This window comes from Fundulus heteroclitus, chromosome 8 (genome assembly GCF_011125445.2).
Source record: "Fundulus heteroclitus isolate FHET01 chromosome 8, MU-UCD_Fhet_4.1, whole genome shotgun sequence".
In the NCBI taxonomy this organism is placed as follows: domain Eukaryota; kingdom Metazoa; phylum Chordata; class Actinopteri; order Cyprinodontiformes; family Fundulidae; genus Fundulus; species Fundulus heteroclitus.
The window spans coordinates 7,449,661-7,475,554 of record NC_046368.1 but is presented as its reverse complement, the minus strand read 5'-3'; the positions used below and the strand labels follow the sequence as shown (position 1 = coordinate 7,475,554).

At 40.4% G+C, this 25,894-nt stretch overlaps 1 protein-coding gene across 8 annotated transcripts in view; it reads right to left on the bottom strand.

Annotated features, from left to right (window-relative positions):
- cacna1bb (calcium channel, voltage-dependent, N type, alpha 1B subunit, b) overlaps positions 1–25,894 on the bottom strand; it is a 228,843-nt gene that overhangs the window by 113,022 nt on the left and 89,927 nt on the right. For all 8 annotated transcript variants that reach the window (XM_036140040.1, XM_036140038.1, XM_036140044.1 and 5 more), the window contains exons 7-14: positions 12,834–12,937; positions 9,950–10,065; positions 9,769–9,858; positions 5,911–6,000; positions 3,679–3,900; positions 3,479–3,591; positions 2,929–3,041; positions 233–364 (exon numbers count right to left, since the gene is read on the bottom strand). In XM_036140040.1, coding sequence (XP_035995933.1) covers positions 233–364; positions 2,929–3,041; positions 3,479–3,591; positions 3,679–3,900; positions 5,911–6,000; positions 9,769–9,858; positions 9,950–10,065; positions 12,834–12,937 — 980 coding nt within the window. The remainder of the gene's footprint in view (positions 1–232; positions 365–2,928; positions 3,042–3,478; positions 3,592–3,678; positions 3,901–5,910; positions 6,001–9,768; positions 9,859–9,949; positions 10,066–12,833; positions 12,938–25,894) is intronic.

Sequence of the window (25,894 nt, the reverse complement as noted above, 5' to 3'; positions counted from 1 at the left end):
TGTCATTAGAAGACACGGAGCTCCTGCTGGGAGCGATATTCAAAGGGCTGCTGTCTGCGCTGCTGCTCAGCCAGCTACCTGCTGCGTCGACTTGCCTGTCAGCGCCGCCGCCACAGCGGCCCAGGGATCACAAGCAGCCGGAGGAGGAGGAGGAGGACTGGGTAAACGAGAGGATCTGGGAGGGGCGCGGTGAATTACGTACGACGACACATTGGAGACATCATTTACTCACTGTCCACCGAAGAGCTGCATGCCGAGCAACGCGAAGACCACGATGAAGAGGAAGAGGAGGAAGAGCAAGCTGATGATGGACTTCATGGAGTTGAGGAGGGAGACGACGAGGTTCCTCAACGAGTTCCAGTATCTGAGAGTGGGAAATAAGCAGCGAGGAATTACTGTCGCTGAAACAGAGAAAGATTGCTTTCTTTGTGAAATAACAAAGCAAAACACAGAATAAAAGGTTGGTTAAAAGCTAAAGTCTACATCCATGAGTGTCATGTTCACTGTGGGTGTTTAATGCTGCATTTAAACAGCTTTTTCTTTTTACCAGGAGAGGCGGAGAGGGCATACAGCACCCAGTGACAGTGATTCTTTTAAAACAACAATCAGGAGCGCACGTTTTAATTTATCCTGTATTTCGTCTCAAATTCATTGGTGCCGATTCGCAGCTACTCAAACAACCCACACTAACAACAGGTCCAATGCTTCTATGCAGCCCCGTTTTCTGCAGCCATCTTCCGGGTTCTGGCCTAGTTCTGGTCGGACGTTTGAAAACTCGACCTGCAAGAATTGGTGGAAACTTTCAACACGGCCTGCTTCACTGGAGGACGGCTTGGGATCATTGTCCTGCTGGAACAGACGACTGTGTCCAAACTTCAACCATCTACAGCGAGGCTCAAAGTTATTCATACCCTAGTCCTATTGAGGTTTAAAATTATCTTAAGTTTACCAACATATGTTTTCGGACTGGGAGTAGTTTTAGAGTTTTAGAGTCTCAACTTGAATCTGGAAAAGAGTCAGTTGAGGTCGTTTTGGACATTTGTTCAAGCTCCATCATATATCAGAGCTCTGATTACCCCGTATGTTCCTAACAGAGCACTTCGCTCTCAGACTGCAGGTCTGCTGGTGGTTCCTAGAGTCTCTAAAAGTAGAATGGGAGGCAGATCCTTTAGCTATCAGGCTCCTCTCCTGTGGAACCAACTCCCGTTTTGGTCCATGAGGCAGACACCCCGTCTACTTTTAAGACTAATCTTAAAACTTTCCTTTGTGACAAAGCTTCTAGTCAGAGTGGCTCATGTTACCCTGAGCTACCTCTATAGTTATGCTGTGATAGGCTTAGGCTGCTGGAGGACATCAGGGTCTATTTCTTTCACTCTGCTCAGTTCTCCTACTGCTCTCCAATTTGCATTGTTTGTTGTTATTTCAACTTTTAACTTCATGCTCAGTATGAGGGATTGCTGCAAAGCCATCAACAAAGCAGACGACTGTCCACTGTGGCTCTACGCTCTTTCAGGAGGAGTGAATGCTGCTTGGAGAGACTTGATGCAACCTGCTGGGTTTCCTTAGAGAGGAAACTTTCTGACCAACCTGGTGGATCTGATGGAGTCTGACTTTGAAAAGTGCCTTGAGATGACATGTTTCATGAATTGGTGCTATATAAAAAAAAAAATATTGAATTGAATTCATCAGGACACCTTGTTTTGGGGGTTATCTGGGCCTGTCCCACTGGAAGGAGACCCCGGGAAGACCCAGAACCCAGTGGAGGGACTATATATTCCGTCTGGTCTGGGAAAGCCTTGGAGTCCCCCAGAATGAGATGGAGAATGTTACTGGGGAGAGAAATGTCTGGGTTTCTCTCCTCGATCTGCTGCCCCAATGGTGGTACCACTGGTGTGCTTGATATTTTGTAAACTATTCTTAGGTTTAAATGTCTCCTATTGAATCCTCTTCTCATTGTTGCAGCCAGAGAGCTTCGACTGACCACAAACCAGTTCCAGTTCTTTTCAGGCTTAAACTATGCTTGCTTCTGGGTTGCTCCTGAAAATCCTAACCGGTTAGGCTTCATCTGAGGGGGACGGTTTGGGTCAGATTCTTAAAACATGGACAAAACTGGCTCATTCCAGCAGGACCCTGATCCAAAACACAAGTCAGGCATCAGAAATGGTCTTTTTCAGAAATGTGACATCAAAACTGTTGGAAATTGTGGACTATGTTTAAAATCTCGGTCTGTGCCACAAAAACCAGCAAATTTAAATCCACTGGATGGTGAAATATTCAGACAGAATTAAACCATAAGCCTGTGGGTGGTTACAAAAACTGTGTAATCCAAGGTGAACACGCTGAGGGACATTTAACTAAACTTTTTACGTATAACTATGACCCCACAATGAATTCATTACCAGACACATGTTGCATAATTGATCCACCTTTCAAAGGGAGCAGTTATTTAAAGCAGTCATTCAAAGCCAAAGATTTATGGTTGGAGAAAGACAGAAACTGTGTGGTAACTGGATTTAGAGCAATAAATCGTTTCCAGCAGAAGTTCTGGATTATCAGCTGCTTTGTTTGTGCGTTAGATACATTCAGAATAGACACAGAGTGGCCCAATTTAGTGCCATTGATTATTTAATGAAAAAGAATTTCAGTAGAGTACGATCAAAATAGCCTCAATTAGCACCTGTTTGGATGATTGCACCTGTTTATTAATCATGAAGTAATAATATAAAAGCTTAGTTTGGAAGTGTCTACCTTTGAAAATCTGGATAGATATAGCATTAAAAGATTCTAGGTTTATATGCTCCTACAATTTAAGCAAATCCAAAAATCCAGTAAAGGTCTAAAAGGGCGCCAGCCTCCCAGTGCATAAGAGAACGAAAACAGTGTTTGTTGGACAGAAGTCGGCTTGACAGCAGCTTTCCTGAAACTCACTTGGTGACTTTGAAAATCCTGAGGAGTCTCAAAGCCCTCAGCACACTGATCCCAAACGATGCTCCTGGTTTAATCATGTCCCAGATGACCTCAAAAATACTTCCCACGATAACCTAAAACAAAAGAGCAAAGGAGACATTTATCAGATGTTTAAAGCTTTGGGATAATGAAGAGAGCCGGGATAAAACAGCTATGAGAATAAAATGTATTGTGCAGACTAAACAAGAGCTCCTCTAAATGCAATTCCTCAAAGCTTACCTGCACTGTATTTGATTATTTTATCCCAAAACAGTGTTTTATTTTGCTTTTTACAGTTTGTATGTCTCAAAACAGGAGTTTATCCAGCCCCCTTTTACTATGATACCCTAGGAAATGTTAGATTTCACAGTAGTTTCCTGTTAAAAGCCACATAGTAGTGTAGTCCAGTGTTAAATGAGAGATATGGAGCCAGTTGGGCCAGCCTAATTAAAACAAGCCATTAAAAAACGTAAAATGAATCTGGTTTTGACATCACAGAAGCCCCTTTTGATTAAAGCCAGGAGCAACTTACCCCAAAATCAAAGCAGTTGAAGGACGAGTGGAAGTAGTTTCTCGCTCCGAGGCCGTACATCTTCAAAGTCATCTCCGTCAGAAACAAGCCCAGAAACACCAGCTCTGCTGTGTCTGGTTGGGAGACGGAGAATGAAACCTTTTAATCAAAGCGGTCATGAATATCTCAAATATACGTGTTCGTATCAGGAGATCACTCACAGAGCGCTCTGGTCAGCCAATCAGGCTGGTCGTAATGCACGATGGCCACACACAGAGTGTTGAGGCCCACCAAGCACAGAACGATCCAGTAGAAGCTTTGAGCTTTCACCATGCGCCGGATGAAGAAGCGGAACCTCTTCTCCTTACGCCGGAAGTAGGACGAGCTGTCCATCTTCCCGGCACTTTTCACACTGGCCCGACCAAACGGAGAGCCGGGGGGAACTGAAACAGTCACAGGAGAAAAAAGATGGGAATTAAGTTGGATATTTGCAGCGTTTCATCGTTTAAAACTGATCTTTAAACTCTACAGACTGCATTTTATGCTATCCCCTCCCTTAAATCCTCATGCGAATGGAAGTATTCACTCCTGGCTGTTTGAGCTGTAAAAACAAGAAGTACCTGTAGCAGTTGACGGCTAATAAATACTTTTTGTTACTCTACTTGCAGTAGCTCATTAACAAAATTAGCCTCGCGTGCTGAGAGATGGAGTCAGGCGTTTATTCCCCCTGCACACATCTTTGTGGAAAACAGTCAGTAGACAGGGTACCTTGGTGTTTAAACGCAAGGCAACACACTGGATTTGGTTAGCACATTAATGTTATCAAAGAAAAGCAATTAGAAATATTAATACTATACTATAAGAAAATTTAATAGGCTCCAGGTGATTTTCTCGCAATTTAATTCAACAGTATAATTAGAAAAGTTAATTATCCCTCATAGGGAATACATCTCTGTAGCCAGAAAAAAAAAGAAAGTATTCCTCTGGATCAATGCCTGGTTTTTAATGTGATAACGTACAATACTGTGCAAATGTATCAGCGTGTTGTTTTATTTTTTCTTTAAGTCTGGCTCCAGCACTGTTCCTGGTTAGGAACTGGAACATCTTTGGAGGAAAAGCCCTAAACTAAAGTGATACTGCCGAGGACTTCCATTTAGCAAATTTAGTGGGATTAGCATGGCAAATGAAAATGTAGGCTAATTCTCTGTTGACGAAAAGATGCACAACAGCGGGATCAAATTGGGATTTATAAAAATGGACTTCCATACGCTATTACCATCTAACATAGAAAGTACTCCTGGGTCAATGTGAGCTTCTGAGCTTTCTGTGTCTCTGCTCTGTCTTCTCTAAGCCCCAGTGGGTGGAGGCAGATGAGCGTTCACACTGAGCCTGGTTCTAGTTCTGCTGGAGGTTCTCCTCCCTGTTAAAGGGGAGTTTTCCTCTCCACTGTCGCTTCATGCATGCTCAGTATGAGGGATTGCTGCAAAGCCATCGACAATGCAAAGTCTATCTTTATGGTTTGTTACATTTGATTTGTTTAATTAAAGCACTAATTGGTGGGTCTGACCTCAAAGAAAAGAGGAATCATTGCGTAAAAAGCCTTTAAACATTTTGTGCAGTAAATAACATAACAGACGGGGAGTTTTCCTCCCCACTGTCGCTTAATGCATGCTCAGTATGAGGGATTGCTGCAAAGCCATCAACAATGCAGATGACTGTCCACTGTGGCTCTACGCTCTTTCAGGAGGAGTGAATGCTGCTTGGAGAGACTTGATGCAACCTGCTGGGTTTCCTTAGAGAGGAAACTTTCTGACCAACCTGGAGAATCTGGTTGAATTTGACTAGTGCCTTGAGAGGACACGTATCATGAATTTGGCGCTATAATAAATTAGTCCAAAAGCCATACAACAAGGCCAGAATAGGTCAATATCAGTAACCTGTTTGGTTGCTAAAAAGCTGGAGGGCAACAGTCGAGTATGTGGCAGCCTGCAAGTTCAGGGTGCATTTCTCCATTTAGAGCTGGAGATTTAATCAGGGTTGGGGTATGTTGGATCATTATGTGATATAACTATAGAGGTAGCTTATTGGGTCCAAGTTTACTTTTTCAAACAGCTAAAACATAAACTTTATGTTTTAAGAACTATTTACTATTACTATAAAAAACTCCAAGGGAAAGAATTGACTAATTACCTTTGTAGCAGTAAATTCCCTCTTTGTGAGAACCTGCCATGTCACCACTTCTCAACGTATCAAGGAGGATAGATCCTAAAGTTCTGGGTTTCCTGTAAGATCTTTAGGTCTAAAGTCTATACTGGCGAGGTAACATGACCTACTAATCTGATAAATGGGTGCATGTAGGTTGCAGACAACTAGGTTTCACAGACCCCTGTTACGTAAACGGCTGTGAACAGATGGTGCCGGAGGACCTCCTCCTGATGACCCGTCAGACTTACCAACAGAGGACATGTCAGCAAAGGGATCGTCGCCCTCCTCAGCACCAATCAGATCGTTTTTGCCCTTCTTGATTTTTCCACGCTTCAGAACTGCAAAAAGCAAAGCACACGCGATGAGCAGCAGCGTTTACAACGAGAAACTTGCAAGATCGTTCTGTTACCTAATGAAACTGATCACCTATGATGTCATATATACTAACGAGAGTTTACAGGCTTTAAGCAAAGAGGTGTTGCAGGATTAAAATTGAGGATGTGTTCCTTCAAATGTAGCTTTAAATAATCTGGGATCAGATAAAAAATAAACTAATTTTAACATTTCCACCAGAGGTGTTCATGTCAATAATAGCTGGTTTGCAGCTCCTGAAATTTGAAAGACTACTCAAAAAAGATTTCACTATTTTAAAGTTTTATTTTGCTTAAATTTTAAACTGTGATGTTTTTTGTTGTTCTTAAATGATAACTCGGTAACAAAATAAGTTAGAAAGACATCCAAAACTGCACACACAAGAGTTTTAAGATCTAATTTTAACGACCTAGTCTTCTATTTCAGATGTAAAAAAAAAAATGTGTTTGAAACTTGAGGATTTCATATTTTTAATATTAAAGGAGACTATCATCATTCATGCAGGAAGTGTATCATCACCCCTGCGTGGGTGCTAACAACTTTTAAAGAACATTGGGCCTGATTTTCAAAGACTCCAAATAATGACCGCTAAATTGCGTCGAACTGTGAGAGCAAAATGTGGCCGTGTTGCTCCTGATCATCAAAGATGGCGTCCCTAGTGGATAAGAAGTACAATACAGATTCAGTCCGCCCCATTTAAACGAGTAAACTGCGTCTACTGCAGGCAGTTTGGGAGCTGCTGTCAAAGAAAGAGGAAGCTTAAATCCTTCAATTCATCACAACAGTCACCCAGGACAAACAAAACAGATTTTAATGAGTGGCAGGTAAGTGAAAGTGTCACTAGATAACGCCATTGTCCTGCTGTATTTCAAGGTTGTCGCCCGCTGAGTGAACGGCCAGCGTTAATGTCAGGCGAGCGACAGTAAACAAAAGTGGCTATATTGTGGAGCCATTCGCGTTTGATTTGAATGTACCTTTAGTATTGCAACACTGTTCTCAGAAAAAGGAATTTAACTATGGTACTCTAGCACTGTTAGCAAAGACAGGAAGTCAGCGGTACTATCGTAGCATTGTTAGCATTGTAGCATCGTTAGCTACAGCAGGAAGTCAGCAGTACTACTGCAGCATTGTTAGCACTGTAGCATCGCTAGTTACAACAGGAAGTTAGCAGTACTACCAAAATGGACACTGCACCATACTCACATAACTGCACATTTACACATTTGCACATATGCTTCAGACTGTTGAACTGCCGAAGCCACAAAATGGACTCTGAAATGCTGAAGCCACAAATGGACTCTGTACCACATTCGTATAATACACGGTTTTAATAATACTCTCCTGGATACCGTGAATAGCACACTGTCTATTTCCCCTGCATTGTTTACATTGTTACATTGCTTTACATTGTTTACATTTCAATTGTTTACATAAATCTCTGCTGCATCTTTATCCTGAAGTGCAATTTAGTGCAAGCTGTATGCAAACAAAATTTCGTTCCGTACACACTTTGTGCATACAAAATGACAAATAAAGCTGTCTAAGTCTAAGTACTGCAGCATTGGTAGCAAAGACAGGAAGTTAACAGTTCTACTGCAGCATCATTAGCAGCGACGAGGTCTGCATTGGTTCTTCCACACAGCAAGCTGTCAGAAAATAAAAGTGAGTCTGAATCACAGGTAGCTGTGAACACTGCAGCGTATGAAGTCTGCATTAGTAATCACAGTTGTCAATATTTCCATTGCAAATGTACAGTAGCTATTGGCTTTCGTACAAGTCACCAGAAGTCGGCAATTTGCATAATTGGTCATCTGCATGTAATTGTAACGGATGCCGTGGAAGTGATTAGTAGTTACGACTGTTTCTGTCAGCAATGACTCATATGCCACCAGTTTTACTGTCTTCCTAAATCCCTGATTGTGATTGACACTTTACTCCATTACTCATACCTGTCATTTATGTTAAAGAAGCGAAAATCATATTTCCTGCACCAGCAACGTCAGAGTGGCAGTTCCACAGCTGAGGACTCAGGCGTTTTAATCCTCCATTTGTAAATAATTGACACACAGGATTGCTGGGATCTGACGCTTTGCTGGAACCATATGCTGTGGATGTGTGTTGAGTGAGTGTCTGTTTTCTGGCAAAAGCATGACAGTGTGTATGTGTGTGTACTGGGGAGAAAGGTACAACTGAATTCATCAGCAAATAAGAGATTTGAACTGAAATGTACCTCTTTGAAGACCAAAGAAGTAAGAGTAATGCTATATATTGTAGCAATACATCTAAATATGCATTTGTACAGCATAAGACATATTTTACAATTATGTTCTGACTAACAGGAGAAAGATTTGGTTGGTGAAATAATTTTTGCGTAAAGTCTTAAAACAGACTTGTAAAAGTAGGCATGTCTTTAGGACTTCTACCCACGGTGTCTCCCTGCAACCACAAACTTCAATGTAATGTCTGGTCATTTTATGTGATAGACCAACACCAAGGGCTGAAGGAAAGGAATTAATACTTTTCATATATGAGTGTGTCAGGAGTTTCTGGGAAACTCAGGAGAATTTTCTCCAAACACAACATGGCAGTAAATTTCAAACTTACTATCACTCTCAGACAAAAACTGCTTCATCCCAAAAACAGAACAGCCAAACCACAGCTGAGCGGCGTTGTGTCTGCAGTCCATTGCAGCGAGGACTGCTCAGACTCCTAAATTGGAGAAACTAAACGACAGCTACATAAACGCATGGAGCACCACAGGAAGGCCAGCAGCTCAGGACAAGTTTCAGCAGTCCACCTGCCCCTCAAGAACAAAGGGAACTCTTTTGACGACAATGATGTCCAGATTTTGGACGGGGAGAACAGATGGTTTGAAAGAGGCGTGGAAGAAGCCATCTTGGTCAAAAGAGAAAAACCATCACTGAACAAAGGGGGAGGACTGAGCTTCCAACTCTCCGGTGTTTACAGCTCGGTCCTCCAAAGTGATTACATCAGCATCTCGTCATGATTCAGGTGACCAAGTCCTCCACTTACACCAAGCAATAGTTTCTAATGACCCAGGACAGAGACAGGTTGGTCGTTGATCTGCATCTGACTGAGAATGATCCTAGGAGGATGAGCCTCCATGTCCATAAAAACAGCAGCGCTCCAACTGCAGGTTGCTGAGAGCGAGACACCAGAACTGACAAAGACTGGCGAAACGTTTCCAGAAGGAACTGAGCGAAAGTCCGGTTGCCTCCTGATTTAAGTCAGGTTTAAGTCTGTTTGCAAGTCAAAATCATTGAAAAATCACAGGCTGGAAATCACAAGCGGTTAAAATACAACCTTTGAGATTTCATTGAAGAGACCAGAATTTTAACTTCAGGAAATACTGTGAAAACCCTGCAGTTGGTGGCAGAAAGCAATGGAGCATCCCAGCAAAAAACCTGCAAACTAATTTTCCTTCTCATCCTCGTGAAAGCTTTAATAACCTGCCAGGAAAACTGGGAGAAGCCTTCAAAGCAAAGGTGTGCTGAGATTACCCGATCATTCCCCAGAAGAACCAGGTCTTTCACTGCCAACAAAACCTGGATTATTCATGTAATTAGCGTGCGTCTTGCTTATGTAAATCTAATTAACACCTTTTTGCTTTTATTGTGGAGTGCAGAACAGAGAGACTAAATTACATAGAAAAAGTCAGAGCAGGGTGTTCGGATGCTGTTTTATGCACATTGGTGCAGAAGCTCAGCTTTCACCTGACAGGTTTTGTTTCCTCTTGTACCACGCACCGTCCAGCGGGGACTTCTCATCAGCAATCTCATCTTCCTCTTCAAGCAACACCTCCTCTGTAGCAGAAGATCAATTTGCAAACTTTTGTCCATTTTCTTCCCATTATTGACACAAAGACAGCCACTCCAGCTTTGGTTTTAGTCCCACCTGCTTTACAGATCCACTCCAGGTATCCGGTGAGCTCCCTCTCAATTTGTTGCTGTCGGCGAAGCTTGAGGAACTCCTGCCTCTTCTCCACTCGTTCTCGCTCTTTGGCAAATTCTCTGACGAGGATTTTTGAAAACAGACACAGAACAGGTTGCATTATAAATGATCATCAGCTAGTTTGCATCAGAAGATTATTATTTTCTTGAATTTTCCTCCTGAGAGGTGGATCGTGACTTCTGGAAAACCTTTCTGAAGACGGATGTACTTGGAAATCACAAAAATGTTAGAAAACTCATCTCATTTCTAATAAAAGAGCAGCATTATGTTTCTCGTCACCTCCAGACTAAGGTTGGACATCCTTATATTTGCGTTATGAAAAAAGCCGCTCAGGATGGTGTTGGCTGGGAAGAGGTTCTTTTTAACTACGGACAAAATAAGATCGACGGACATAAAATCTGTCAGATTCAGAGACACGGACAACTGGGAGGATTAAAGCCGCAGATCTCAATTGTGACACAGTTTACAGGAAAACTCAATTAAACAATGCATGACAGAGGAATCCGTTTAGTCAGTTCTTCACTCATATCCAGTTACGTCTCCATAGCTGGAACCTTGTTCGTATTTTTAGACTAGTTTATCTAAAGAGGCCAAAAACACGGCAACCTATTCTGAAAAAGCTTTCTAATACCAACCTGTTTAAAATGCATTGATATTTTTTCCGTAACGAAGTTTGAACCTCAACAGTGACCTTTAACACCATTTTATATAATAAATAGCAACAAATTACATTTCTTCCAACAAAATCCAGTTTAAAAAAAACTAGAAAAATGAAAACTTTTTTCTGAAAAAGTTTTTTAATTTTTAATTTTTTTTTTTTTTTTACTAATCACCCCGCAGCTTTTCTGTTTGTGTGTTTAACTAGCAACAGATGCACGGTAGCATGCTTTCTAAAATTTAACCACAAACCAAAGAAAAAATGGAAGTGGATACCTTCCTGAAACTTACTGGCTACTTCCCAAAAATGAAAATAGTTTTCTGTAACCGACAAAGAACTAATAGGTCAGTGTCTGGTAATTGACTCATTACTTTCCAGAACTTCAGTCCTTTCCTACAATTTACAGGCAACTTTCCCAAAACTTGCAGGTTTTGGGAAACTTGAACTGCCTTCAAGCACCTATTTTCTGATACTTTGTGGGAATTTCTGGAACAGGAACAATTAGTCTCCTTTCTGCAATTTAGAGGATACTATTCAGAACCTATAGATACTTTCTGATAATTAATAAAACTTTCCAGAAATGACCAGTGATTATTATGTTTTTTTGAACTTGCACTCTAAACCAGGAACCTCCAGGTTTTATTTCCAGGAACTTCCAGGAACTTTTCATTACTTTTTCAAAACTTCCAAAGGATTCCTAGAAGTTCGCCTACTTTCTAGAACCAGTAGGTCACTCTCCTGAAACTTGCAGGTTACTTTTTGGTATGTCAGTTCCCACAGTTTAAAGCTTACTTCCCTGGAAATGTGGAACTCTTTTTCAAACAAGGAAGGGAATTTTCAGGACCTTGACAGATATCGGCCCCTTTAGTAGGAGGCGCAGGTCACTTTCTGAAACTTATCGGTTGCTTACTAGCAGTGGCATCTTTGGCATGATAAGTTAAGTGGGGCACAAAAACTCAACACTTATTAGCAGCAACATTTTTTTTGTGATGAATGATCATTGTTAAATTAAACAGATAAATTATCATAAACCAACACACTAGAAAATCAATTTTATATAAGTTAAAGGTTGTTAAATTTGTATACATAAAATTATAAATAAAGGCTCGCTCATGTTGTTCATTTATTGAACAGAAAAGATTCACATCAATCCTTTAATGAACCAGCAAGGCCAACTAACACTAGATTAATAATTGCTTTTTACATTTTCCTGTGTTTCATTTTGTTTAAATTTTTACTTTTTTTTCTTTTACTTTCTTTACTTTTTTATTTTCCAATGTTTTAATGATGTAAAGCACTTTGCATTGTCTTGTACTGAAATGTGCTATACAAATAAATCTGCCTTGCCTAGATAGTCACACACTATCCAGCAGAACGTAAACGTAACGTGTGCATTTCCTGCATTCTGATTGGACGATCTGAGCTTGGGGCCGTAGGATTTGTGCACCACAGCTGTCTACTGCGAGCATACTGGGCATGCTCAGTGTGATTTCAGATGTTCATCATTTAAACAAATGTTGGTGGGCCGGCCCCAATATCAAGGCGCCTAAAGAGGATTTAGACTACTAGGCTTGTCAGTTTTCTGGCAGACTTAGATACACAGACACAAATGTTTCTAACAGAATCTTAATGGTTGGTCTTTTTTACAATATTGCTCTATTAAGAACGATCATGTCCCGCTAATTATTGTGAAAATAGAGCTCCACAGCTACATCTGGTGGGTCCAGGCCCCACTGGCCCCAAACAGCAAAACTTAGAGGTTAGTTTTTAGTAAGTAACCCCTAGATTTTAGAAGGGTTGCCTGGTACAAAAAATTAAGTTTATGGTTAAGAAACTTCTTAACCCTTTCTTTTATTCATGGACTTGATGCTCATTGACCCATTCAGACTCAAACTCATACCATGTTTCACTTTAATGTTTATACTCAATATAAATGGATGAGGATTTCGAGAGCAATAAAAATTCAAGTATCTTACTCAATTACTTTTACCTGTGACAGGGCTGGGAACTGAGCCAGCACTTTACAGACTGAAAAAGCCAGCTTTAAAGCAGAACACAGTTTACGCTGAGAAGATGGGAGCAATATGGTTACTGCACTTACTGCACATTTGTTTTTGTTTTTTGTATGAACAAGAAATGTTAAAACGTATCTTTTCTAAGTGGACTTACCCCGACAGGACACCGAGCACCAGGTTGAGCATGAAAAAGGAGCCGATGATGATGAGAGGGATAAAGTAGAGCCAGTTCCAGTTGTTTCCCACAGCATCATTAGTCTGAAAAACAGAGACAGACAATAAAAACTGTAAATTACAATAATAACACTCGTTTCCCTGCTTATCGCTGCGAAACTACATTAAAGTTGTATATATAGTTGGTCCCAAATGTAATACAAAGGAGTGTGTAAAAATTAAACAGACCTATATTCTGCCTCTCTGTGTGTTGGGTCTGAAGTAAAAACCTTTCTCAACGTTCCTCATTAGAGGAAGATTGGCAGCTATTTCTAATTTGGAAAAGCACACATTGCGCTTCCTGAGACACAAAGATACTCCGTTGTCTATCGCTTCAAAACAGAAGTGTCTAACTCTAATTAAAGTTGTTCCTAACAATCCAGCATGATTAAAGAGCATTGCAACACCAACTGCCACATGAAAACGCGAGCGGTGTTCTCCCACTCTCCAGTATCAGTCAGTACAAACCCCAAAAACATTCGGACTCGTATAAGAAAAGGTTCTTTTACAAATCTAAAAAAGCTTTCTGCAGAATCTGAGCTGCTTTTTTTTCCAGAAACATGTCACAGCAGGAATTTCTCTCAGCTATAATTCTGAAATGTTTTGACTTCTTCTATGGTGCAAGGAAAACAATGGGTTCACAACACAAAAGTGTTGCTTTAGCAGCAAGATGGGGATGGATTTTTATCACTATTTCATTTTGATATCTTTGGGTCTTTGTTGGAAAGTGTGCAGCAAAGTCCAACCTTCCACCCCCTACAGGTGCTGGCCATATAATTAGACTATCATGAAAAACTTTGATTCGAACATTCAAACTTGCATAATATATTAATTGATTACACACAGACTGTTATATTTCAGGTGTTTATTACTAATAAACACACTAAAAGCTTTTTTTTTTTTTTTTTTTTTGCCTTGTCGTTATGGAGCACTGTGTGTAAATATGTGAAAGAAAACTTACCCAAATCTATTTTAGATAAAGTTTGTAACATGACAAAATAGAGGAAAAGTGGTAGAGGGGTGTGAATATCTGTTTAGTGACTATCTGTCCCTTGACTCACCCAACTGGAGAGTTTGTGACCAAAGCACACAGTTCCAGTTTAACACCACAAATTCCCATTTCTGCTGGTAAGAATGAAAAGGCTTTTTTTCCACATTGGCCTTGCATATATGGGATGTCCTTTTGTCTTTCCCATTTTGAAGAGTGTCTGAGAGAAATCGGCCTGTGCTACGGCATAGTTATACCCCGAGCAAACAAGAAGTCACAGATGACAAACTACAAGTTCCCGGGCAATCTTGTAAGGAATAAATTACAAAAGGTATTCTTGGTACCACACATAACCAGCAGGGTGTTAGTGGTATTACACCAAAGTGGAACGGACTTGCGCTTGTGCTCGGTCACAGAGTGGGATCAGCGGATGCTGAAGCCCAGAGTGGACAGAGGTTGCCATGTTTATGTAGAGTTAATGGTGACATGCCTCCAAACTTTAAGTGGCCTTCAGATTAGCTCAAGAACATTGCATGGAAAGCTTAATGGACTGGGTTTCCACAGCACTTCCCTGACTGCATTTAGTCCAGTGAGACGTTTGTTGGACGGAGGGTTATTGTTATGATTGGCGCCTGTTAGTTGTCTGCACTCTGCTCAGTTGTAATCAGCTTCATGCACTGCACCTGTAAGCCTGCATCTCTGCTTCACTGGAAACCAGCTCATGATGGACACCTGCTTTCTGGTCCTTATAAGCCAACCTCAAGGTGCCAGATCATTGAAACCCTTGATGTCCAGCATTCTTCTTATGCCCGATCCACCTGGTCGATATTCTTTTAACTTCCTTGCCTCGCCTTTGTCAGACTTCTACCTAGCTTCTGATATCGGTACCGTGGCCACTTTTCTGTCTCCTGACAAACAAGCCTTTCCTAACCCCTGGATGTTCCTGCCAACATCTCCTTCCCTGTGAATGACAGAAGCCTGTTTACCGTATATAGATCTAGTCTCTGCCAGTCTAACACTGCCTCAGTGTCTCCTCTGATCCAAGCCTCAGCCACATGTGACACTGTAGAGTACAACGCTTCCCTGTGAGAACAAGAACCAAATCCTGTCTGGATTCTGAGAAGGTTAGCAGCTTTTTTACAGAGTCTCTTCTCATCTGTAAACTCTGTTGCAGCCATTAAACCTGTCCTTTTCCCTTACGGTGGTTCCTGACCAAGTATCCAGGGGTTTCTTGTTTCCCAGCAGTTTATCATTACAGCTCTATTTGAAATTTTCGGTCTCCTGTTCCGGTCATTTCAGCCGTGGATCTGTTTTTCAGGACTTTGGTTCTGATGAAAGGAACTCTCAGTCCTTCAACATATCAATACAATTTGGACAGTTTTATAATATCGACTCTGTGGACCCATTTTGGGGATGTCTCCTTCCTGTTCCAGCATGACTCCACAGTAAGGGACGAAAGCTCATAAAGATATGGATGAGCAAGTTTAAGGGGAAAGAACCTGACTGGCCAGCACAGAGTCCTGACCACAACCCAACATACCGTAACATCTTTGTTACGAATTAGATCTTTGACCTTAGACAACTTTATTTGTCATTTTTTACAGGGTGCATACAGAACGAAATTTCGTTGCATACAGCTTATAGGAGTATAGTCAGATTCCAGGTGGAATAAGGCAACATTGCAATATAAAGTGCAGCAGTGAACATATAACAGTGCAGGAGAAAAACAGTGTGCTGTCACATTATGCAGGAGAATTTACAAACCATTTTTAATGTGCAAAATAATGGTGCAAAAAAGCATTTGTGCAAAAATGCATTTCCGTTGTGTAAAGGGAAACTAAGAAATCTGAGAAAGCTAGCCTAAACCGTATTGTCTAAAATCAGTGTTTGACCCCATAAATCAGTTCCTGGAGCAACGGTGAGATATTATCAGAAACTCACTCAATAATCTTTGTAGAACGGGTAAAAATGCATTCGAAACAAAGGATGGACTAAACCCCGTGGATTAAGAAATGCATATTTATCAAATGAACGTGTGTGTGAATGCAAGGGACCAAATACTTTTGGGCACACAGTGAATGCAAAAATCGCTGCTGTTCTCCAAGTTGAGAGTCCACAGCCAACAAAGCTGCTAAAGCCGGGTGTACACTGTACGAGTTTTTCCCCTTTTCGGGCCGATTCTTCAGTCGTGCGAGCATTTTTTGAATCGGCCGAATTTCAGCTTGATCGTAGAGGGGGGGAGGAGGGGGGACTGGCTTCTCACGACTACCTCCCGATCAGGAATCGGACGATCGGTGAAAATCAAACATGTTTGAAATTCAGTCGGCTGTCGTGAGGTTTTAGTGAGCGCATCCTGCTGTTCAAGCAGAGCTACGAGGGGGCGCCCTCCCCTCCTCTCCGTCCCCGCCAGCGGAGGGAGGGAAGCGGGCGTCCCTGAAGCAACCTCCGGCCGGTGTTGGGGAGGGCGAGCCGTCAGGTCAGCGCAACGCGCTGGCTGCCTGTTTCGGCACTCCTCCGCGGTCCGCAACGCGCTTGCTGCCTGTTTCCGCATTCCTCCGCGGTCCGCAACGCGCTTGCTGCCTGTTTCGGCACTCCTCCGCGGTCCGCAACGCGCTTGCTGCCTGTTTCGGCACTCCTCCGCGGTCCGCAACGCGCTTGCTGCCTGTTTCCGCATTCCTCCGCGGTCCGCAACGCGCTGGCCGCCTGTTTCGGCACTCCTCCGCGGTCCGCAACGCGCTGGCTGCCTGTTTCGGCACTCCTCCGCTTGGCGTGGCACGGCAGGTCGCCGGGCGACCTGCCGTGCCGCGCGGCCGCCGGTGCGTCTCGTCCCTCCTCTCTCCCCTCCGTTCCCCTGACGCCCGGTGCCTCCTGCGGGCTTCGCCAGAGCTGGGCTCGAACCCCTGCTCTGGGTCCCTGTCACCTACCGTCGCTCGCCTGCCTCTGTCCCCACAGTGAGCGGTCCCAGAGGGGACACGACGTACAGTGTGAGCAGTCCGGTCTCGTCCGAGCGTCGCGCCACACAGATCGTGAGCGGTGAACTTTTAAACCCCGCGGTTCCCTCGCACAGTTTGAGATGTATATAAGTACCACGACTGAAAAACTCGTACAGTGTACGCCCGGCTTAAGAGAAATGTCAAAGAGACCTCCATTAAGGGTATTACATGAGATAATGGCTCTGTATTTATTTTATTTTGTCTGGTTTAGTTGTATCACAATCAACATGAAGTGGCCTGAAACACTCCTCCCACTCAGTGAGAGTGTGAATAACAAGTAGTTTCCATCTCAACTTTTTCAGGCGATGATCCAGAATATCTGTGATTATTATTTTATTTTTTTCTACGTCGGGCTAAAAAGACATATTTCCTACAATATTTAGAAATGACTCCTCTCTCCTCCCTAATACCCCGGGTTTGTTTCTCCTTTGTTGTGCCTCTGCGTCCTGACTGTGGAAGTGCAGCCCCTCTGTGCCTGAGAGTGCTCCCACACAGGGGACGAACCGCCTGCAGACTGATGCTCTGTGTGAAGAACAGTGACACTTTGCAGACGCCGGTGTCAAAGTAATTGTGATGGGAGGTTCAGGCTGGCCCAGTCAGTGGGCTGGGGTTCTGTATTATGCACCAGAGAACCTGAGATGAGAGCATGAAAATGTGCTGCAGCAAACCCTCTGGCCCCGCTGTCAGAGAAACAACCGCCCACCCGTAAGGATAAATGCCTGAGAGGGGCTCTGTTGTATCTGCTGAGCTCATTTCTTTTTCAAGCATTTCATCACTTTCTCATCATCTCTTCGCTGTAGTGTCTGGTTTTCCTCCAGTCTTTAGTTAATGTCATTTAGTTTGACACTTACATGAATGTCTTCTCAACTTCCTTCTTCATTAAGCCGACTTCAGGTTAGCTTTTTGGAAATAATCTGACAGTTCAGGAAGTTATTATTTCCTTTTTTTGTGATATCTCCAAAAACACGGTAGAGCTAAGGAGCTAATTTAACCCTAACAGCTTCAGGGGAACTTATACCTCACCTTAATACTGGAAGAAAGATGGACGTGAAGTCCCCTCATGTAAAAGAAAGCAATAGACTGAAATGTGCCTTCCATGTAGGGAAGTAGGAGTAACTTTATTCTGTATAATCTGAAAGAAGAGTATTATTTATGCATCAAGATTATGAATGTGACAGCTTTTTACCCTGAGAGGAACATATCTGTGTTCTTAGAGCTGCATGGAGTAGCCCGGTAACAGCTGTGGTGGTTTGTCCATGATATGGGGCCCTTACTCCAAGCTGCCTAATTTATTAATAACCTTTTAGCATTGATGCTGTTATGTGCCTAGGGTCCCACCAAACCACAACAATAAAAAGAAATGGTTCATGACAATGTCTCTTGCACAGCGATCACTTTGCACACTCGTACATTGGTGCTTTCTGCAGAAGACACGTTTGTTCTTCAGGATTTTATTTGATGTCCAGTTTTGCAAATTTCTTTTGCAGAAGAAAAACTATCAACAATAATCTAAATAAATAATCCATAACAAAATTACAATTGAAAAATAAATAAGTTTTGCAGCCCTCATACTGCATAATTGTAATGTATTTATATATGGAGTCTACCATAAGGATTTGTTTTGTAAGGATTGGTCTCCTTATGGATTTTCATGTATGAATATGAATACAAAGGTTGGCCTCTGTCCAGGACGCCCGGATATTTTTGCACACTGCAAAATTCACTGAGCAGCACTAATGAAAAGGAAAATAAGACCTGAATGTCTTGAGGACATCTCTCAAGGGCAGCCATCATTTAATCCCTTCATTTGACACTTCATGACAGAGGTGTGATTATCAATGCAACATAACAAGCAGCCGCTGGCACAGTCAGCAAGATACATCTGAGGCAGCTTTTAGGTTCAAAATACAGATATACTGAAATATTTAGAGATAAAACTAAAAAAAAGAGCCACGCTACTGTTTTTCTGGCACTTTTGCTTTTTATCACCCAAGTTAATTCCTAAGTGGCAACTGACCTTCACTAATATCTTAGAATTTATCAAAGAATGTTTCTACGCTTCATTTTAAATTAAAGTGTAGCTTGCCGAAAAAGCAACTTTTTTCTCAGATGAACTGTACAAATTGGGCCTAAATGTGCAACTTTAATGTTACCTTACAATTTTTTGCATTTTTGTGTGAGCTCGTTTAATTCTGCAACATGTCTTAGTATCGTTCTGGTGCTGCCCTCTTAGGGTTGAACGGTGGCTATTGCAGTTGAATTTTGCTATTGGTTCAAATGGCATATGCTTTAGTCATCATAGCTCCGCATCCGGGTTTAAAAGTATCTCAGTAAGACACACACTCTTTTATTTGATTAAATTTGTTTAGTAAAGTGCCTCGAAGGGACGTGTTGTAAATTAGCACTACATGAATAAACTGATTTAAATTGAACTAAAATGTGGCTATTGGCAAAATAAAATAAAATCTGGATTGAATAAATATTCTTAGACATACAAATATTTATACTACAAATCAAATAAGCAGTTTAACGGACTTTTTTTAAACTTTTTTTTTAATAGTCTCGTCACCATATTCTTAATTTGGTTCTGGAATTTGACTACATCTTGAATATCCTTAGGTTAAATCCTCCCATTGTAGCTCATGAATATTTAGGGTTGTTGTTCCAGCTCATCTTTCCATCAGCTCTTACCAGCTGCTATGTCCCCGCTGAAGAAAAGCAGTCCCACATCACCATGCTGCCACCACCATGTTTTGTGTTGGGGACGGTGTCTCTGGAGAATTGAGCGGTGTTTGCTGTCTTCCACACTCCGGTGAGACCAAATTATTTTGGCCTACTTTTGACTACTTCTTATGTTGCTTAGGTTGTTATTTCTTTAGTTCTTTCTTTATGCTTGTTTTTGGGTGTTTTAGTTTTTGGGATTCTTTGTGTTCCTGTTTATATTTTCTAGCTGCTGCCATTTTAGTTCATTTGTGAATTAGGCTTTGTAGTTCATTCTGCGTACATTTTGTATTATTTCCTGTTAGATTTCTCTCCTGTTTCCCACCAGGTCCTGTTCATTGCACTCCTTCCCTCAGCTCATCAGTCTTCACTGGTCTCAGTTGTTCCTCATCTCCTCCTGATTACCTTCACCTGGCTCTGCCTCACTTCTCCTCACACGCTCACCTGTATTTAAACGTCCTGGTATTCATTTCCAACTGCTGCCTTCTTCACACATCCTGTTGCTTTGTTGCTCTTCCAGATTTTGTTCCATCGTTCATCTTCATGGTCCGTGCCCTGTCCTCTTGTCTGTACGTTTTTTCTTGAGGTTACTGAATATCATTGTTTACCAATTTGTGACAAAGAAAAACTACACTGCCAGGAAACATGGTGGTTGAAGCAACCTGGTTTGGGGAAAGCTGTTCTTGCCACTCTTTCAAAAAGGCCGCATTTTATGATTTTGCTTCCTCTGAATTAGAGAGGTCTCATTAAATCCCCCAAAAAATACACTGAGGTTTGCAGCTATGGGATGACAAAAAGTGATGCTGCTGGTTCACATTGAGCTGGGACATATCCCATTTGCCACCACCAGAAGACAGCGATCGTTGCTTCTGTTTGGCATTTTTCATCCTGTATTTTTCCTGACTAGTATAAAAAAGCTTTAGGGTGAAGTTCACTTGATATGATTAAACCACTGCTGTTCTCCCTCTGAGCCGGCGTAGGCTGGCGGCTTTGAATGATCAGCGAGGAAAAATATAGTTAAAAAAAGGCAAAAGCTGCCACAAAGTTTGGATTCACGCATGGTGCAGTCACAGGGTGACAGTTTTTACTCCCACTCTTCGCTTCCGGATCAACCATCAACACACAGATACAGGCACAAGGAAATCCTGCTGAAGGGAAGACAGCTGAAGCCTTAACATCACGCACAAGTGACAGAGCTAAACAGCCGGGGCGGCACACAGAGCAGAAGGTCTTTCAAAAGCAGCAAAAAGAAGGAGAATCAATCAAAAGAGCTGCCTGAATGTGAAGTTAAAGCTAATCCGCCTCCTGTGGAGTCAACAATTATCTTCCGACTTTTGAAATAATTTACTGCGCAGTAATTTTAGTGAAATGTATTCAGTTTTAACCTTAGCTGTGCCGGTTCTACATTCAAGTGATTTTACTCGCTGTTGTACAGATACAGATAATTATGATGTTATGTTTGCCTGTATTTCCTGCCTGACTCTGTTGCTCCATAAAAAAAACGGCAGCCTTGCAACATGAAGCATGCAAACACTAACATTCCTGAGTTCTGACTCAAATGGGTCATAACGCTCAGAGTAAGCTATTTACAGTACTTTTTTATTTTATTATTATTGTTTTTCGCTTACAGCTTACAGTTTTAGTTCATGAAACAAATTTTATTATCAGCCAATTTTATCTGGATAAATACAAAAGGCAGTTCTTTCAATTATGAATCTATTTATTATAGCGGGGCGGGGACAATCAATACCAACCTGACCATGTGTGAAAATATAGTTTCCCTGGTTGTTAAATTCATATATCAACTGTAAGTAACCACAACTCTTTATTTCTTTTTAGCAAAGCTTTTGGTCCCCTTTAAATGTTTTTTTTTTCTTTCTCTCTTCTAAAATAGCTTTTTACATTTTTTATGCTTTTTTCTTTTTTCCCTTTAGTACTTTGAGATCTTTTGATGGAAAGTGCAGTATAAATTAAATTTATTATTATTATTATTATTATTATTATTATTTATTATACTTTAACTTGCCATACCCAGGTCTGATTAATGCTGGACCTGTCAGACAACATGAAGTAGGCTAAATAATTTAGTTTTTCCTGTGTTGGATGTGTTACTCTCTTATTTTGTTTCTATAATCTTGCTTATATACTTTATAATTTAATTTTGCCTGTTACTGCTAGAATTTCCCCCACCGAGGTACAACAAAAGATAATCCTATTATTTTAATTTTTTAAAGATTTTTTTTAAAGACAACGGGTTGGTCCTCCGTCTAAAGAAACAAACTCATCTGTCTGTCTAAAAAGGGGTTTACAAACTAATTTCTAAAACTTTGAGTACATCTCACTGAATTGGAATCTGCTCTCTGCTGAGGCTCGTTTGCCAGATTAAAAGTACCTTTTGAAAATAAGCAGGAATGAAATATGCTTTTTATTAAACCCACATTTGTTTATTGTTATTTTTCCACTGGTTTGATGTAATTTTCTGTTTCTGAAATGTGGTTTTCATCAGTTGTAAGTAAAAAAAAAAAAATCATTATAATTAACAGAAATAAAAGTTTGAAACATGAACTTTGCGTATAATTATTCTGTTGTGTTTCCGTTAGTGAATTGAGATATTGAAACAAATTAACTTTTCAATTATATTTAAATTTATTGAGATGTAATTTATTGTATATTTATGTCAAGACATCACTGATTCAGTTAAGTTCAGACTCTTTTATGTCTGGATGATTTATAGATCAAAAACAAGTGGCTACCTTGGAATTTGGGTGCTTGACATAAAAAGAGCAAAGCAGCAAAAGCCCCAATAAAAAGGTACGAAGACGTTCAGAAAGCCTAAATGACTCCTGGTCGATGTTTGTCAGAAATTCTGGCAGTGGATGACTGAAGACTTTGGGTGTAAACCGAGATCCACAACCAGCGAACATCTCTCCCATGATGCAATAAAGCTCTGGTTTTTCAGTGTGAAGTCTGACAGAGCAGACATAATTAACGTTGCTTCTAGTTCGAAGGCGGACGTTGGATCCTCAGGGGAGACGGAGGATATGTAATGAAATCACGGACCATGAAATATGCATTGCTACATTATCAACACAGTGAAACCGCCCACAGATCCTCCTGCTGCTGCTCCAACAGCGGCACGTTTGCTCCTGAGCGCCTCACAGCTTACAGCAACACTCACAGTCTGAGCCGGAGCAGCACCTTTCAGATTTTTATAATGGAGTTACGACTGTAACAGAGGAAGGAAAGGTGGGATCAATAGATTTATAGGCTTTTCTGCATCACTTCCTTGGTCAGGTCTTAGCTGTTGTAAAAATCTGCAGCTGATGTGGGTTTTCTCTTTTAGTATCTGAGATAAAACTTCTTTCCCATTGCAAGATCTTATCTGAATCACAATTAAGAGAATTAGAGATATTTTGGACAGTCCTGGATTTTGTCTTCAGCTCAACATCTTTTTCGTATTTTATTTTCTAAAATAAAACTGAAATAGTGAGGCGAGACCAACTGTGCACATTTGGGCTAAAGAGTTTTCAGTCTGGGATTTGTCTCCCCTGTTTACACTGAAAGTGCTACAGATCTGCCATAGATGGTAAAAACTTCCATAGATGGTAAAACACATTTAGGATTAAATGCTAAGAAAATATACAATAATGAGATTTTCTTCTGCTAGATCCGGGTGTAATTAAAAATTAGGATTCCAAATCACTACATAACTTACCTTGTTAATATTAAACCACACCCAGTTAACCAGGTCATGGCTTTAGCTGCATCTGTCTGATACTTAAGATAAGATAAGATAGGCTTTATTGGTCTCACATTGGAGAAATTCACATGTGAGATGTGAACTTTCCACCCAAAGCGATAAAAAAATGCATAAACTGTGTAGTAAATGTGTGGTTTGTGTTTAAAATCCAGCTAACCAGACAGTTTAAATGACCTCTAACATTTACTATGCTAAAATATTCAACCATAAATATATTAGAAACTTGATGACAGCTATAAAAAAAAAAAGGTTTACGGAGGCTGCTGTTTGCTCAGAGACATTTATGTTTAGGGGTCAATGGTGTTGTAAAATTTTGTAACAACATATTTGAATGTTGTTTTTAAACACAAAGAATGTGTGAAATTTATAAAATTGATGTTTAAACTTGATATTTTTCCCATTTGTAACCAACTCAACTGACTGACACATTAGAAAACTGTCAGGTGGTGTAACTGTGATTCTTTTTGAAAACAATGTTGATGCTTGTCAACGTTGATGGAGTAAAATGGGCTTCCTTAAATACAATTGTACATTAAGTCTGTTATATTTTCTTTCTTTATATAAACAACTGGGCACATTATGAATAAGAAAAAAAACACAATCAATTTATACAATGATTGTTTTGTATTCTGGAAAGAGAAAATATTCAAAAAAAAAGCTGTTAACATCCCAAAATTAATATAAGTTCACATTCCTTCTAAATGTTTAAAATAGGGGTCATTACAACTCCTACCAAAAAAAAGTAGCTAAATATTTTCCATAACTATAACAAAACAAATGCCACGGACACTCTAAGGCAGGGGTGTCAAACATACGGCCCGTGGGCCGGTTCCGGCCAGCCAGACAATTTATCATTATCATTATTCAACAAATAAACAAAATAAAACAAAAAAACAATTTTTCCTCCCCCAGTGTCCTGTCTGGCAATGTGGCAATAAGAATTGTTGTCTTAATGCCAAAAAGAGCTCATCAGATTTGACTTTCACAAGTGGAGCAGTGCTGCTTTTGCCATAGTGCTCCGCTTGATTTATGAATGTGAATAGTTTTATTATGATTCATGCGGGGAATATCTCAAATGATATGGACACTACAATGGGAAAGTAGGAGAGGAAAGGAAGAACAATAAGAAAAAAAGAAAAGGTGAAAGAAAGAGGAGATTAAAGGAAGAGAATGATAAAACAATTATTGAAAAAAACATGTATTTGTTTAATTGAAAAGCTGCAGTTCCTATATTGTCCACGAGGGGCGCTGTGTCTTAATCAGCAGATGGTAACACTCATAGACATAATATAAGAGTAGACGCGTCATTGGGCGGGTTCTGCCTATGGTGCGATGCGTCAGAGCGTCCGCCATCTTAAATGTGACAAATCGGCAGTTACTCAGTCACTTAAACAGTATCAGAGGGACTTTAATCTCTGAATATACTTTGTATTCGTAGTATTTCTTTTTTGTATTATTACAAGTTTATTTTCGTATCCCTTTAGCTTCATTCTCCTGAATTTATTCTCCTAAAGAATAAAAATAATTAAAATAATCTAACCTGGCCCTATTACTCCAGGAGTGAAATAATTCTGCAAACTGTGATTATTCTGGAAATGTTCCCCCTTAATTCTCATAATATGATGTTTTTATCATAACATTATCACTTTTGTGTTTGTTAGTTTATTTTTACTTTAGGACTTTTTTTTTCTCATATTATTAATTTTACCTCTTTAATACTCACCCAAAAAGTCTGTTCCTAAAGGTTCACATGTGACACGGGTTTATGAAATAATGAAGACCACAATGTTTCGATTTAACAAATTTATCCTTTTATTCATAACACATAAACACACACACATACATATATATATATATATATATATATATATATATATATATATATATATATATATATATATATATATATATGCGTGTGTGTGTATTTATTGCAGCACAGGAATGAGGCATCTTCACTGATCCACGTTCACAATAACAGAACTCGACTTTTTTCTGCCACATACAATATGGCGGTGACGTTGACGTGCGAACATGCGCCCTATGACGCGTCTACGTATATGATGTCTATGGTAACACTGAGCTTCAGATGCGAAAAATTGATTTTAAATAATTTCTTAATTTTTATCTGTTTGGTGTATTTTGTCATGCAGGACAGTGTTTTTAAGTTCCAAAAAATGTGAATAAATGTTTTTCAACATTGTACAATCACTGTGATCAGTTCTTATGCATTAATGCACTTAGTAAAATGTTTAACTGAGTAAAAGTATTGTTGAAATTGCACATACTTTTCTTAAAAACGCTGAGGTTATTCATGATATAGTGTGTAAAAGTGAAATTTATTTAATATAAAAATCAACAACAAGTCCATTTTTGTTAGTTCTATTTAATCATGCAATGAGTTTACTCGTGTGGCCCCCTTGAGATCAGATTAAGCTGAATGCGGCCCCTAAACCAAAATGAGTTTGACACCCCTGCTCTAAGGGCCAATCTGACCATATTCACCCTGAGACAAAACATCAAGCTGGAGGTAAACTTTGGGT